General features: G+C 39.8%; 1 protein-coding gene and 1 pseudogene across 1 annotated transcript in view; one reads left to right on the top strand and one right to left on the bottom strand.

Moving 5' to 3' along the window:
• The window catches only part of LOC148846900 (Homeodomain-like/winged-helix DNA-binding family protein), a 40891-nt gene extending 28810 nt beyond the window's left edge, over positions 1–12081 (bottom strand). The window contains exons 1-2 of the mRNA XM_088949157.1: positions 11454–12081; positions 1129–1337 (exon numbers count right to left, since the gene is read on the bottom strand). Coding sequence (XP_088805283.1) covers positions 1129–1337; positions 11454–11603 — 359 coding nt within the window. The 5' untranslated portion in view covers positions 11604–12081. The remainder of the gene's footprint in view (positions 1–1128; positions 1338–11453) is intronic.
• Positions 12082–15331: 3250 nt separating this feature from the next.
• LOC148846899 (putative inactive receptor kinase At2g26730 pseudogene) lies at positions 15332–16655 on the top strand (annotated as a pseudogene).
• Positions 16656–17443: the final 788 nt, after the last annotated feature.

Here is a 17443-nt window from a genome sequence, read left to right as displayed (position 1 = left end):
CAGTGGATGTAAGCTTGATTTTTTATCCTGCTTTCCTCCCATGGCAGCACAGAAGAGGAAGAATTATGTGGAGGTGTGCAAGAGCAGCGCTGCTTTGGTCCGTGTGGGAAGAAAGGAATACCAGAACTTTCCAAGAGAAGGAGAGAAACTTAGAAGAGATGAAGGACTGCATTCTAAATAGGGTGATCATATGGCTAAAATCACTGGACTTATTTCATCTTTTCTCATTTAGTGATATTTGGAGGAATTGGTTAGCAGTGGCTAATTGTTCATCTAGAAAGACTAAAGTGAGTCTGACTTGGAAACCCCCTCCTGAGAATTTTTTGAAGCTGAACTTCGATGGAAGTAGTCTGGTAATCCAGGTCCGTCAGGGGTGGGAGGGGTACTGAGGAATGAGGCTGGGAATGTGGTTCTTATCTACTCGGGGCCAATAGGAGCTGGAAACTCCATTAGGGCGGAACTTGCAGCCGCTATCCAAGGAGTACAGCTAGCTGTGCAGATAGGTGTGGAACATCTGAAAATAGAAAGGGACTCCAAGGTGGTAGTGGGATGGCTACAAAACCCGGACTCTATAGTTTGGTGTTTTAAGAATGAAACTAAAAAATTCAACTGCCTGACAAGGAGCTTGACAGTGAGAATACAATGGGTGGGGAGATCTACAAACTCTATGGCTGATGGCCTTGCAAAGCAAGGGATAAACAGGGAAAGTTTATATTGGACTCAATTGTAGATTGAATCTGCTTCCTGTTTTCTGTTCTGTTTTCTGTTATCTGTTTCCCTTTGTCTTTCTTCCTGCTATTAGGAGAGGACGCAGCTCGTGCCTCTCCATGGGAAGCTTGTAATTGCATTAATTCTCTATTAATGAATCTTTTCCCTTTACTCATAAAAAAAAAAAAAAAAACAGATTTAACCATGAGTTTTACCAAAAAAAAATATTGAACCATGATATGGTGTGTCATTAGGGGGTTGATAAAATTTGACATGTTATGATGACATGAAGGCAATCAGACAGATTCAACCATGGTTAAACCACTTTTGACAAAATTATCCTCCAAAAAAGTTTGATGCCAGTCTGGAATTTAAAACGTTACTACAACATGTACAATCAAAAGGAACACGGATGTATACCGAGGAACATTTTTTCCTTCTTGTGAGGTGATTGGGTCCATGACTGTATCTGCTGGTGCATCCTGTGCAACTGGAGTAGAGGAGGCAGCACTCTGAACGGTGGATATTGGAACAGCTGGAATGGGAGGAAGCGCCTTTAACTTTGGTGCCCTTGATTTTTCCCTAGAGCCTTGCCCACTAGCACTAACACTCATATTCCGCCATTTGTCCTGGAGCAGGCAAAATAGAATTACTGATTCTTGTATAACATACACAACAAGATAACAAAAAACTAATTCAAACAGCAAGCAAACCAAATTATTATACACAAAATGATAAACCAACTTGTAGTTCAAACAGCATGAAAAAGTGGAGGGGTGCATCTGGAGTGTTGTGTGGCTAACACATACCAGTGAGACTAAAAGGAAAATCTAATATATTTATAAGACCAGATATGTTATAGGGAACAAAATGCTAAACAATCAAGAAACGATGTGTCGAAAAGGTGAGTGGCTGAAATAAGGATGTGGAGATGAATGAGTAGCAAGAGCAGAGAAGACAAATAGAAACAAATGCATCCAAGAAGACTTAGGAGTAGCTCCAATGACAAACAAAATGAGGGAAGTTGAGTGAGATGGTTTAGCCATGCGCATAGACAAAAGTGACTGCACAGGTAATAAGAGTGACTTGGTGCAACTAGAAGGCTCTAAAAGAGCAAGGGGGCACTGAAGAAAACATGGTTTTTTATAGAGCATAATGGAGTGACAGGATTCATATGCCTGACCTCAAATAGCTACGTTAAGGTTTAGTTTCGCTAAGTTGCTACTACCTACCTTTAAGATACGTCGGAGGACCTTGAGTACCCAAAATGCCATGTGATTAATTGAATGGAAAGGGTAAAAGTACAAAGATGAGGTAGAGTTGCATGATATACTGCAATCTTAGATTAAGTGCTCCTAAATGGGCTTAAGCTTCTATATAACATAGTTGATGCTGTTAACATTTGTATCTTATCTCTTCTTGTATTTATCTTATGTATCAATCTTGTTATCAATTCACTGTTCTTCTAATCTATATTTTATAAGAATCAACTTCCAAGTTTTTACCTTTATTTTATATTTATATAACTATATTATATTATTACATTTTATGCAAAACAAAGGGATCATTTTGCTTGGTGCAATGGTAAAATCTTGGGCTGACAAGTTTGAGATCACAGGTTCTGAGAAAGTGAGAATAGCCACTGTGCAAAAAATGTCTAAGGTTGGGTCCATGTCCAGTCCACCCCTCCCAAAACCCCAGATAGTCAGGACAACATTGGGTAATTGCCCCTTATATTTGTTTCAAATATATAAAAATAAATTGTAAATTGAATACAAGTAAAATGAATATAAAAATCAATTTAACATAACATTTAAAAAACTATAACAAAAACAACTAATTACTATATATAGTATATAATAAATAATATTATATAAGCACCCTCTTCAAGGGGGAAGTGATTTATCTTTAATGGTTTGCAGCAATAAAAAAGGGTTGATTCTAAAACCCATAAAATCATTATTTGTTTGAAAATTGAAACCATGATTTTGTTTCAACATTTCCAAATTTGCCAATATAAAAATTCTTAAGTTGCAATCAATTACATTGCTAATTTAGGGATTATAAACAAAGTGAAACTTTCCATACAGACAAAATACAGTGTAGTAGCATTTACTTTTTTGGGGGGGGGAGGGGGGGCATCTGTAACGAGTTCAAAGAGAAAGGGATGGGAAGGGAAGCATCTTTGAAGAATATTCGGTTTTCCAGGTGTTTGTTTTGAAGGAAAAGCTGGGATTGGAAGAGAAAGAGGTGGGACACGGGTTCCCAAAACTCGATACACAGGGTCATACCAAAATGGTGAGACCCCACTGAGAAAAGAAAACAAAAACCATTCTTGAGAAAAATATTATCGAGAGCACCATCCCAGACAGTTGTGTTCTTCCTACACACCGTCCAATGGTCATCTCTCCGATGCCATCTCCTGTGATTTCTTCCAAAGGTACGATCAGATATAGCATCCTCTCACGATTTCCGTTCATTTTTTGTCTTCTTTCGTTGAATGAGTTCCCCCTTCAAATCTCACCGTCATCTCCCTCCATCCCTGGTCATCCAGACCAATTTCCATTGCCAGAAAATGGTTGATTTACTGTTCAAGGCGCCATTCTTCCATATTGACAGCCATTTGCGTTCATTTTAACGTCAGAGCTCCAGATCTGGCTTCCAGCATCTGTCTGTTCCAGATCTGGTGTTTCTCTCAGCACCAGACATTAAAATGAACTCGGACAAGGAAGTGGGTGATTTGTTCTATTTTTTATTTGTTTCAGTTCTGGCGTTTTTATTGTGTTGATAATATTGTTAATGTTGATCTCAGATCGGCCGTTTTTTGTGTTGCTTTTATTTTTTATTTGTTTCAGGTCATCTCAGACAAGGAAGCAGGGGATTTTTAGCCTGAGGTAACACATACCCTGTACATGTTGATCTTATAATCTCTCTTTCATTGTTTCCTATCTGTTGATTGATGGAAGTCTACTTTCTTGTTTCATTTCTACATTCATATGATAAAATCTGTCTCTGGATCAGAACAAAAGTTGAATGAATATCACTCACCATCGTTTGCTGTGTTCATTTTTTTGTTTTCTTTTTTTTTTTTTTTTTGAAGTTGTCATACCAGAAAAAAAACCACCTTCTTCGAATGTATTTTTTTACATTGAAATTGTAAGCTACAATGATTGGACAAACAAATCAACAAAACAGTAGTTTTTTTACTACAAAGCCTACAAATTAATAATATATATACAGTTTCTGATGCTGTAGATGATCTCATCCTTTCACAATCACCCCAACAGCTACGGAAGCAGACCTTTGACTCTCCCCATGTTAGTTTATAGCTTATTAAATCCTTTTTGGCCAAAGTTTTCATTTGTCACCATCCAAGAAGTTATAGATAAGCATTGAGGGGAATTGTCTTTATCCTCTGTATCAGTATTCAAGTAGCTAGTGTAGTTCATATTCATGAGTTCATGTCTCAAGAATAGGGATATTAATCCTTCTTTGCACATAATCAATCAAGAATAATGACATAGTTGAAAACAGCCCGCTTGAAGTATAGAACTGCTTGAGGTTAGATGCAAAACCAGAAAACAAACAAGAGAAGATTAAGAAGACGAGAGAGAGCTAGTGGCAATGAGAGTTAGAGAGTGAGAGGTTCGAATTAAACTTCCCTCTAACAATCTAAAACATTTTATTAAGTTAATCTTTGAATTATTACAAAGAGGCCCTTGGGTGGGCAAGAAATTACAAAAATAGAGTATATAAGAGTATGGGCCCAGAATAAGGCCCATTACAGAGGAAAACATAAACATAACATAGAATGACAGCCTATGGGCCATTCGGCCCATCTCCTCTACACTCCCCCTCAAGCTGAGCATAGATGTTAATCATGCCCAGCTTGCCAGTGTCATGTTGAAGCCTTGCCTTGGAAATACCCTTGGTAAGGAAATATGTCAATTGTCCTTTAGAAGTAATGAATGGAAGACACACTTCACCGGAAGAGACTCTTTCTCGAATAAAGTGTCTATCAACCTCAATATGTTTGGTTCTATCATGTTGTATTGGGTTGTGAGCAATGTTGATGGCAGCTTAATTATCACAGTACAACATCATGGGTTTGTCATGATCAATCCCAAGTTCTTCCATTAAGGACCTTAGCCACAACAATTCAGAGACTCCATGTGCCATGGCTCTATACTCTGCTTCTGCGGAGGATCGGGCCACAACTGATTGTTTCTTACTCCTCCAAGAAACAACATTACCAGCCACCAGACTGCAATACCCTGAAGTATATCTTCTATCATCAATATTTCCAGCCCAATTTGCATCAGTATAGGCTTCAAGTTTCAGATGACCATGCTTGGTAAATAGAATTCCTTTTCCTGGAGAGCCTTTCAGATAGCACAAATTTGTCCTGCTACTGCCATATGAGTATCTCTAGGAGCATGCATGAACTGGCTAATACAACTGACAGCATACGCAATATCTAGCCGAGTCATGCACAGGTACAGGAACTTCCCAAGAAGTCTTTGAAAAACCCCTTTGTCTTCCAACAATGTTCCATCCGAAGCTGAAAATTTGTGACTCATATCAATGGGAGTTGCAATTGGTCTAGCACCCATTTTTCCAGTTTCAGACAGCAAATCAAGGACATATTTCCTCTGGGAAATAAGTATCTCATCCTTGGATCTAGCAACTTCTATGCCAAGGAAGTATCTCAACTCCCTCAGATCCTTAATCTCAAATTTTGTACGGAGGAAAGACATAAGGGCCCGAATGCCTGAGGCATGATCACTAGTCACTATAATGTCATCAACATACACAATGAGATACACTGCTAGAGATCCACTTTTCTTCACAAAGAGAGTATGATCTGACCGTGTCTAAACATAGCCGAATTTAACAAGTGCAACTCTAAATTTCTCAAACCAAGCTCTAGGAGACTATTTGAGGCCATAAAGTGATTTCTTCAATTTGCTTACATTTCCTTGCATATCTTTCCCATACATTCCTGGAGGGAGACACATGTAGACCTCCTCATGTAAGTCACCATTCAGAAATGCATTCTTTACATCCAACTGATAAAGAGGTCAATCAAAGTGAGCTGCCAGAGATAAGAGAACCCTCACAGGTGTCATCATGGCAACAGGGGCAAAGGTCTCCAAGTAGTCAATCCCATATGTTTGTGTGTATCCTTTTGCAACAAGTCTGGCCTTGTACCTTTCAATAATCCCATCAGCCCTGTATTTAATGGTAAGGACCCACTTGCACCCAACTGGATCCTTCCCTTCAGGCAAATCCACCACCTCCCAAGTATCATTTTTGTGTAGAGCATCCATTTCAGACCTCATGGCTTCTCTCCATTCTGGAATCCCAAGAGCTTCTGACACAGGCCTAGGAATGGGGTTAGAAGCAACTGAAGAGAGGTAGGCAAAGTAAGAAGGAGAAAGTAGATCATAAGAAAGGTGTTTGGAAATGCGGTGTGCAGTGCACTTCCGCTTTCCTTTCCTAACAGCAATAGGGACATCAAGATCTGGGAAAGATGGTTCTAAAGAGGTTGAAACAGTACTTGTTATCTCATCTGTGATTGGGAATGTATGAGCCTCATCTGTTGTAAGGGAAACAACTTGCTCATTCCTGGATCTCTGCCTTTGATATACTTTGGGATTATGGGTAGGACGATGAGGTAAAGAAATAGGGGCACTAGGGCAAGAGGAATGAAGTGGTTGATACTCCTTTGATTCATTTGGTGAGGATACAGGCTTGTTAAGTGACTCAACTGGGACAGGAAAAGGAAGAGCAAATACTTGTGACAGACTCTCCCCCTGTTGACAATATCCTTCCTGAGAGGAACCATAAAAAGGAGAAAGCTCATCAAAGGTAACATCCATAGAGACATGTCGAGTGTTGGTCTTTGGATCAAAACAACAATAACCCTTTTGTGTGGGGGAGTAACCAAGAAATATGCATTTGTGGGCTTTTGGTTCAAACTTATGTCTCTGGGCACTTGGAATGTGAACATAATAGGTACAACCAAATGCACGAAGAGGAATCGAAAAGATATCCTTGTCTGGATGAAGAAGACTGAAAGGGGATTTAAACCCTAAAACCCTGAATGGCATACGATTTATGAGATAGGTAGTAGTAAGAACAGCATCACCCCAAAATCTTGTGGGAACATGTGAGACAAACAAAAGGCTCCTTGCAACTTCAACAATATGTCTATTTTTCCTTTCAACAACTCCATTTTGTTCAGGGGTTCTAACACAGAAGCTTTGATGAATAACCCCCATGTCAGAGAGATACAAGAATAAACTCTTCTCAAAATACTCTTTTGCATTGTCAAAACTGAAAACCTTAATTCTGGTATCAATTTGAGTTAAAAAAAGCTCATGAAATTGCCTCACAAGTCTTGGGACTTCATCACGGGATTTCATTAGGTATATCCAAGTGAATCTAGAAAAGTCATCAATAAACAGAATAAAATATCTGTAGCCCCCCATAGAAGATAAGTGGTAAGGCCCCCACACATCAGAGTGCACAATATGAAAAGGAAAAGAAGATCTTTTATTGCCCACAGGGTAATTGTTTCTACAATGCTTTAACAACTGACATGACTCACAATTGAGACTGGACACACTGACTCCCTTAAACAATTCAGGAAGTAAATGACTTAAAGCAAAAGAAGGTAAATGACCCAACCGACAATGACTCAACATAATTCGACTGACAGACTCTGAAGAAGTAGAACCAAAGGCAGCATTCTTGGGATGATCAAAGCAATGGCCAGGAGTGTCGAGCAAGTATATTCCATTCGCTTCATGGTCACTCTCAATCACCTTCCGAGACTCCATGTCCTGAAATACACAGTAAGAAGGGAAAAAGGTTACACAAGAATTCAATGACTTGGTCAAGCTACTTACAGATAATAAATTGGTATTTAATTTAGGTACATGAAGAGTGGAACATAAGAGTAAGGAGTCCGTAGCCTTGACAGTTCCCTTGCCAAAAATAGATTTCAGGGTTGAGAAGTATGCCACAAGGGATTTATCCTCCTGTCTTAGATTCTTCACATCACTCCTCGGTTTATAGGCTCTGGCAACATTCAATTTCTGGGAGTAGGTTTCTGCAACACTATCCTAGATTTCCTTAGCCGAGTTCATCATAAGATAGTGTTGACTATTCTGTGGCTGCATTAAATTCACAAGCCACCCAATCACTGTGTAGTTCTCTTGCATCCATCTCTCATAAGGTGGATCATCCTCTGGGGGAGATTTCTTGCTCCAGAAACAAACCCCCAATTTCCTCTACTACAATTATGGATTTTCACTGATTGTGACCATGCCAAATAGTTGGTTCCATCAAGTTTAACTGTAATTACAGCCAACATAGAATCGGCTGGGGTTCCCAAAGTTTGTCCATATTCAGCAACACTCTTGCTTTCAAGGTCTAAGAAGTCCATCATGAAAAGGTCCCAATTAGGGTTTTAATAAGTTTCTCAAAGTGCATGGATTCTTGATGAACTTGGTTTGAGTTGAATCGGCAACACTAAACAACTCACAAAATCAGTTCAGTCTTGACAATCGTGACAGCCAAGCTCAGTAGCAGCTCTTTCTAGAAGAATAAATACTATTTCAGCCTTCAAGGGGCAACCAGCAGACCTCCAAACACAAAGTATTCCAGGTCCCCAACAACCGTTGTCCCGAAGAGAAGAAATAACAGTCCACAGTTCTTAAGAGGCCACTTAACAAACACTCTGTAGTTAACATCCTACTGATAACTAGTAGAAACCACTTCAATAGTATTTCGTATAGGTCCAAGAAAAGGTTGGGCTGAATTAGAGACTAATACCACTGAGTCCAAACCAGTTTCAGCAACTTGACAGTCCAACAACAACCAAACTGCTCCCCAAAATAACCCAGAAATCTTTGAGTTGAATCAGTCCAGCAATAGTCGAACAGTAGGGCAGAATGGAGAGGGGTTTCGAGTACTTTAACAGCCCTCCCAAGCAAAGAAAATAACCCAGCAATAACGGTGGTAACTTACAATATGTGAATTTCTTATTTGAGCTTCAAATCAGGCCAAACACCTTTCTCTCTGATTATTCCTGGTCACTGAACTATTCTCCAAGTGGGTAGAGACTTGGGCACCCTCCAATGACCTCCAAGAACCAGGCGAATGACTTTAAACTTCCAGCCCTAGAACATCCTCATGTAGTCAACTGGACTAGAACTACATGAGGGTCACGCCAAGCTCTGACCTGCTCTAATACCAAGTTGAAAACAGCCCTCTTGAAGTATAGAATTGCTTGAGATTAGATGCAAAACCAGAAAACAAAGAAGAGAAGATTAAGAATATGAGAGAGAGAGAGAGAGAGAGAGAGTTGGCAGCAATGAGAGTTAGAAAGTGAGAGGTTCGAACTAAACTTCCCTCTAACACTCTAAAACATTTTATTAAGTTAATCTTTGAATTATTACAGAGATGCCCTTGGGTGGGCAAGAAATTACAAAAACAGAGTATATAAGAGTATGGGCCCAGAATAAGGCCCATTACAGAAGAAAATAAATAAAATACAATAACAGCCCAGAGTATGGGCCCAAAATAATGGCATATGGGCCATTCGGCCCATCTCCTCTACAGACATAAATAAATAAATTTATAGGGGCTTGGGTCTGGGTCCAGAATTTTTGGCCAGTTATGGATGTTCATTGGGTTATAATGAACATTGTGGTCAATGAAATGCTTTGAACTGGTAATAGGAAACAAAATGGCTCCTTCATGGTTTGATTTTTTAGGTCTAGTAGGAAAAAACAAAATTTATTGGTTGTGGAGAGTAATTAATTTTGAGTATATATGGACAACCTAGATGTGACCTACTGCTAAATGTCTTAATCTAAGAAAAGAAATTCAAAACAAGCTTTTAGGAATCTTGTTGGATAAAGATTGTATTTTATTTGTCTGTAGATCTATGGGGTTGTTTTTTTATTAAGGTTGGAAACCAATAAAGGGGTTCCTTTTACAAAGCTAATAAAGGGTTCTTTTTTGACATTGAGCTAGAGCCTGAAAAGCCACTAGTTGAAGGTTAGCTTACCTACTAACATATAAATAAATAACAAGAGTGAAAGAGTCAAAATCACTGAGTTGACTTAAGAGTACAGACTAGCTAGAGCATCCTGCAAAATTTTCTCAGCAACCAAACACTGGGAAGCAGATTTGGTAGGATAACTGGTCTCAGCAACCAAACACAGGCGACAGGATTGAGAAAATAAATTTTCCCTTCTCATCTCATCCTTTCTCAGCAACCAAACGGACCATAAGATCATGGTTTTGAATATAACTAATTTCTATTTACCCCTTACTTTGTAAGAGCATCTGCCATGGAATTAGATGATTTTTGGCCCATTTTAATGAGATTTCAGGTCTTGGACCAGTATACAAAAGCTTCATGAAAGTCACAGAAAACAGTCTTTGTTTGAAAGCATGAATAACATCCTCGCCGAAGACTTATAAGATAGGTAAAAGATTTAAAGACCTAAACCACAAGAGGTGCTCTTTAAGACTCCACAGAAGTCAGAAGAGATCCTTCTTGTCTATTTTGGTCTAATTGGACAGATACTCAGATGAGATTGTAGGTGGAGATGGATTTGCAGGTGATTATTGCTTAAACAAGAGGTGAAAAAACCCTTATCTACTTTAGCATTGTGTCAAAAAGGATAGATGTTTAGCAGTCAGGTGATTACTGCTCAGAAAGTGGAAAAAGATATTTTACTGGAATTTGACTTACCAGGGTAGTCAACAAAGATTTTTCTTTTTTTCTCTTTGCTTTTTAGTCAACCTTCAATTTGGCTGTATTTTCTATCTTATTGGCCCTTCCTCTTACACCTAAAGATGGAAGGTTTTTTGTACTTATGACTTTCCTATCATAATATAATACTTTGATCTTGATCTTTTTTTATTAGGAGTTATTTCGTTTTCCTAGCAGAGTTCAGATTGTTCATGGTAGAGAGCAAGTTAGAGGCAGAAACTAATTGTGCTAACCTTGTAATGATGATTAACAGAGAGGTTATAAGTCCCTGAGCATTTAGGCATCTGTCGAGTAGACTGTGGTCTATTATGCAAGCATTTGAGTCCATTGGGAATTCTGTCTTTTGTTCTTTGAAGGGAAGCTAATCGTGGAGCATATGTTTCACCTTCTAATAGTTTAGGAGTCAGGAATTTTCAATTCATTCTTCCAATTTTTCTGCCTGACTTGTCTTTAGTTGGAAATAGTGACTTTTTTGTTCAAAGATTGATCAAGCCTGTATTTGGTTTGAAATGCTGAGGTGATGTTCTTAAGGTTTCACTTTTTTTTTTATAATTGGGGAATTTCACAAAATTTACCAGGAACTTTCCTTCAACTTTCTCTTTCTCTCTTATTTTCTGTAAAACCAAACATAACTAAGTTTAAGCTGTTTAAGATCCCTCATTATCCTTTTAGGTTGAGCTATTAAGGCTTTCTACTGAAAGAAAGCGAGAATCAATCAATATATATTAACTAATAGCTGAGTGCAGCTTCCTGCATCAAAGCGTGAGTGAAATTAACCAACACGAACAAGACGAAGGATGACAGGTTTTTCAAGGCTCGTCTACAAGAGTGAGTGTAGGAAACAATCAAGGGAAAGAAAAAGGAAGAACAATATGAGATGCAAAAAACGATGTTTTCAAAAGGATAAGCATTTAGAATAAGGAAAAACAATATGAGAAGAAGAAGAAACCTTTAAATCGATGTTGGAACGGGCGGCTAGGCAGTGACCAAATTCGGGATCTCTCTGTATATTTTTCCATTTTCCGACGCCGTGCTTGTCGACACCCGCTCGCAGAGCTTCTTCCTCTTCTGACGTCCACTTCTGCTTCGGATTTCCCATCTATCCCTCTTCAACTTGCAGACCACTGAGTCTGAATGAAATCTCTCCTTCTGCTACGTGGGAAGAACTACAACCGAAAAGTTTTGCGGGGTGGGCTTCTCCCCTTTCGAGTCCGATCGGCACCTCCCCTCCGAATTCCGGTTCAGTACGCAACGTAACGTCGACAAATAGGGATATTTTTGTCACTATGGAAACTTCACTCCTGTGTGCTCACACCCTTTTCACAGGTTCAGCTCTACGTTAGGAATCTTCCATCGAGACAAGTATAATGATGTTCCATTGTTCCCGATGCACGGTTGAAAATGGCCATCAGAACAGTGTGACCACAATTTTGTGAGGAGTGAATCTGCCTTCCCAATTCCAATTTCCTCTGTAAAGTGTAAACAAACCAATTTCCTCTTTTTATGAAGGGTCGAAACGGCCATGCTTGTGCACGAAGAACGGAAGAAAATAAATCGGTTTTGGTCCTCACGAGACCGTACTCCCACCTTTCACGCAGCCTTTCCATTGGGAATATCTCTTGAAAATAAAAATAAGGAAATTTTCCGATTAATAACATGTAATTTGGGCCTAGTACACTTCGGCCCCGAATTCAAAATACAATAATCAATATCCAAATTTTCAAAACGTACCAATTTAATATTTACCGTTAATTATTTATTAATTAATCAATTATTAAGTAGTATTTAAAAATATACAAATGTTATTAGAGTTTCATCTAATTTTTTTATTTATCATCCAAACATTAACAAAAAATAATCAATCCTATATCATTTTATTTTTTATTCAAAAAAGTTGGGGGTTATATCTTAGTGGGCATTCTATTGACCTCAACTTTCTTCAATATAAAAGGTAAGAATTTGGGATTGTTCATTATTTGTCAGTAGCATTTGAATGGTTTGATAAAAAAAATTATATGCCACTCAAAGGGCATTTGTGTCTTTTCAAATGCCACTTAGATTAGTTGACAATTAATGGTATTTACTAAAATTGGTACATTTTGAAAGTTTGAATACTAAATTGTCACATTTTAAAGTTCTGGGACCAAAGTGGCACTAGGCCTAAAGTATAGAATACTAATCAGGAAATTTCCTAAAATGCTGTAAAAATCTACAAAATCTACATGCATAACTTGTATTTTATTATTGTTTATATCGCATGCAAATGCATGCGCTTTTTCATTATCAAACTATCAAAAACAAGATGGAGTATAAATACAACCTAAAACATCATCAAAACAATTATTATTATCATTATTATGTTTTATGTTGTTGTTGTTGTGCTTCAAAAAAAATATTATTATAATATTAAAACCTTTTTCATGTATTTTGTTCATGATCCATTGTCATTGTCTATGGGTATTTCCCTATAAAATCGGCCCAATCTTATTAAAGGACGAGATCTATGCATAATTTCTAAATTCACATTCAATTCAATGATAAATTAATAAAATATCTCTAGGTTTATTATTAATTTTAAAATGTCCTTGAGTCTCTCCTAACTTTCCAAAACTTTAATCCCATTTTTAAATACCCACTAAGTTTAATGTGCTTTTTAAATGGTTGACTATGATCACGAATTCCCCCTCCTTATGGGTAGAGGCATAAACCAGGTCGTGCTGCCCGCGGCTTGGCACAACGGTCCATAGGCCATGCTAGGCCCGGCACAAATCGTGTGGGTCATGCTGAGCCTGGGGTTTTAGGTCCATGGGCCAAGCCGACATGGCATGACCAAGTGGGTCATGTTGCCCGTGGCATGGCCCATATATATATTATAAATTATAATTATATGACAATATATAATATATAATATATTAACAAAATTAATAAATGTTTTTTATTTTATTATACTAAATTATTTAATTAGTGTATATATAAGCAATTGCATACATCAAAATTCATATAAAATTAAAATTTTATGTTTTTTTTTTGTTAAATAAATAGCTTTGGCCTGGTCTACGGTCCGACTTGGCCCAAGGCTTGGCCTATGACACAGCATGGGCCCACACATGTTTGGGTCGTGGGCCGTGTCGGGCCAACCCCCAAATTATCCCATAGGAGGGTGGCATGTAGACCTGGCAAAAAGACCCAACTCGTAAACCCGACCCAACCCAACCCAAAAAAAAGGGTTAGGATCTCATATTTAGCTACCTAAATGTGAGAATGATCCAACCCAACCCAACCCGGAAAAATCTGGGTTGGGTCAACCCACTGACCCAACTGTCAAGTCTAGTTGGAACTATCTATGCATTATTTGAAGTTTTCACTTTTTAATTTTTTCTATTTAGTCTTTAAATTGTTAAATCAAGTTTTTTTTAATTTTATATTTAGAATTTTAAGATTAATTCCTTTAATTTTGGCATTTTTCATATAGCTTTTTTTTTTAATTTCAACTATTTTTTGGAATGACCCGAATTGACCCATGAATCAACCCTTACTCGAACATTTGGGGTTAGAGTCTAGCATTTGATAACCTAACTCGAAATCCAACCGACCCAAAATCAACCCTAAGTGTATTGAACCAACCCGGACCCGACCCCCAACCCGATTGCCAGATCTAGCGGCACGGCTCACACCTCTACTTATGGGGACGGGCATGAATTGAATTCTTGCCTCGTAACCAGGGACAGATGGGTGTTAGGGAATTTTGGTTTCGGGACGAAGAAAGAGGGTGTAAAGAAAGGTTTTAAAAAACGGACAGAATTGGTTTGGCTACTAGTTACTCGGTAAAATGATCCGCAAATGGATGGTTTGCTTTCATTTAAAAAAATAACAAAAGAATTATTAAAATAAAACGAGCCCGGCTTCAGTCGAGGCAGCGTCAATCAGGGCACAGCATGAGAACGCGCCATGCGTCCTTGAAACATGCAAAGTGGATCTCCTCGTTACTTCTCTCTCTGTTTGTTTTTCTATCTCTCGCCACTTTTCTCTTTCTCCGTTCCTGGCTTCGAGTAAAGTTCTCTCTCCCTCACATGGTTCATCGTCGGGATGCCACTCTGTTACGGTCTGACACAAGCTTAGCCTCGCCTACGCTTGGCAAGCTTACCCATTTTTGCTTGTAAGATTTTTGGGAGAATTGATGTTATCTTCAGACAGACCACAAAAAGTTTAACGTATTATTTGAAGAGGGGTAGTTGACCTCCTTAGGTGCCTAACCTTGGCACTGTTAACGGTTAGCAAGGCTACCAGGGTTCTTCATGGGCACATACATGCTCATGAGGACAGTGTTGGACTGGCACTGCGCTACTGACACTCAAGGGAGGCTTGGCATGCGGGCCTGGTTCAAGCATGACCCTTCACCTCGCCAGTCCCTTGCCCAAGCTGATTGATCTATCCCATTGCCCCTAGTGCATGGGTGTATTCCGGCCCAAGCGGTTGCCTATCATCATGGCACACAGGTGTCTATCATTATCGGCATACAAGAGACCATTCACATCGGTGCCAAGTCACCTCTTCGACGCACAGTCTCTTTGCACGTAAGCAATGTCTCCCATGGACCGGTCTGAGCCAGTAAAATGCCCTAACCATTGGACTTGAGGTCATGATCCAATGCTACTGATTTTGGTGGAACCATCCCATCAAGCAACTCCTGGCCTCTAAGCACATTAAGACTTATATTGAACGCCGCACGGGTTTTTTCCGCTATAGAACTGCCCCGTGACAATTCTGCATAGAAGGCCGAACCACCTTCACGAGCCGCCCATGCAAGCCATCTAATACAAACAAAATCATGTGCATCTCTCGCCGAAGACGCCTCCCAGCATTGTTATCCGATTCTTGTTTCCTTTTCTTTTTCTTCTCGTTACTGCTCTTGGGTCGTCCAAGCAAGCGCTCTTAGATTTCATCTCCCTAACCCCTCAGGCGAATCGTCCTCAATGGAACTCCTCCGCCTCTGCCTGCTCTTGGGTTGGAGTCGAATGCGAATGCGACACCAACCAGTCGCATGTCGTCGTCCTCCGTCTTCCCGGTGTCGATCTTGTGGGCCCGATCCCACCCAACACTCTCGGCCGTCTCTCCCAACTACGTGTTCATAGTCTCCAGTCCAACCGTCTCTCAGGTGAGATCCCTGCTGATTTCTCTCAGCTGAAGCTTTGCACAATCTTTTCTCCGGTGAGTTTCATCAGGTTTGACTTAGCTGACTCGGCTGACACGTTTGGACCTCTCGTTCAATAACTTCATCGAGAAGATACTGTTTTGTATCAACAATATTACGCGTTTGACTGGACTGTTCCTCGAGAACAACAACTTCTCCGGTAGTCTCCGCAGCATCAATCTCGCCGGTTTAGTCAACTTCAATGTGTCTAATAACAATATCAATGGTTCCATCCCCGATACCCTAACAAAATTCCAGCCGGATTCGTTCTCCGGCAATCCAAACCTATGTGACAGACCGTTGAGCCCCTACAACCCATTCTTCGTCTCCCCGGTTCCGTCGCCGACATCAAATGTCCCAGTAGTAGGAAAGCGGTCTAAGAAGCTCTCTACAGGGCCAATTATCGCGATTGCTGTTGGGGCGGGCATAATTCTCCTACTTTTGCTTCTGCTTCTTTTACTCTATTTGTGGAAGCGGCAACGGAAAGAAAACACTGCAAAGCCTCCAAAGGCGGCACCTCGATTGGTGGTTACAGAAGCGGGCACTTTGTCATCGAAGGACGACATCGCCGGTGGGCCAGCTGAAGCCGAGAGGAACAAGTTGGTGTTTTTCGAGGGTGGGACTTACAATTTCGACTTGGAGGATCTGTCGAGAGCTTCAGCCGAGGTTTTGGGGAAAGGTAGCTTCGGTACTTCGTACAAGGCGATACTGGAAGAAGGGACGACAGTGGTGGTGAAGAGGCTGAAAGATGTAACAGTGGCCTGGGTTCACTGCTTGCTGCTGTTGTGATTCATCTTGAACAGGGGAGTGTTCCAGATCTCGGCAGTGACGAAACAGAGAACGGAAGAAGAGGATAAGGGAGTGGAAGACAAAAGAGAGAGAAAGAAAGAGAGGATGAGAGGCTAGAGGGGAACGACTCCGTATCACTTGTAATGCAACATAAGCTGGGTATTTTGGTTATCTAGAGTTTTTTCTTGTCGCCGGTGGCTGTTGGTCGCCGCCGGTTGGAGAGGGAGAGTGAGAATGAAGACGGTGGATTCGGTTGTGTGGCGAGAGAGTGAGTAAGAGGAACCTGAGAGAGAGGAGCGGAAGGATTTCACTTTGCACGTTTTAAGCACGCGCACGTTTCAAGGACTCGTGGCGCGTTCTCATGCTGCACGAACGGTGCCCTGAAGCCGGACTCAAATAAAACGGCCAAAACTGTTGATTGTATCTACGAATCAACGGTTTAACCACCCATATTAATAAACTGTTGACCAAATCAATGGTCTTTGGCCCAAAAAATAGTTTTAGGATGAAATACAACCGGTTCCCTAATCAGTTTCTGAGTCAATCAGTCCCACCATCCGGTTCACGGGTCCAATTTTCAACATAATGTTGTAAAATGAATATTTCTTAGAAAAACAACATAATGTCGCTGCCACATTGACGCCATGTCGTCCAACTGTTACCGCTTAGCAGGATATTTCACAGAGACTCAGTTTTCTCAAATTCCAAGGCAAAGTATGAAAAAACGCTGAACTGGTACCCATGTGAAACTTTTTTTTTTTCTTAAAAAATATAATACCAAACATCCCCAATATCTTTCCAATAAAATGTCCATAAATTTGGGTTGTCTTTGGTGGAAATTTATTCCATGAATATATAGTGAAAATTGTAAAAGGAGTCCGTGTCTCCTATATTTTGTTTTAGTAAATTACAACGACTGGTGACATTTTCCTTAAACTTTGTTTCCGATAAAGACTCCC

Source organism: Nelumbo lutea, chromosome 6 (assembly GCF_056320005.1).
Source record: "Nelumbo lutea isolate HS-2025 chromosome 6, American lotus-T2T, whole genome shotgun sequence".
In the NCBI taxonomy this organism is placed as follows: Eukaryota; Viridiplantae; Streptophyta; class Magnoliopsida; order Proteales; family Nelumbonaceae; genus Nelumbo; species Nelumbo lutea.
The sequence above is the reverse complement of the archived record's forward strand: the minus strand, read 5'-3'. Positions and strand labels throughout refer to the sequence as shown.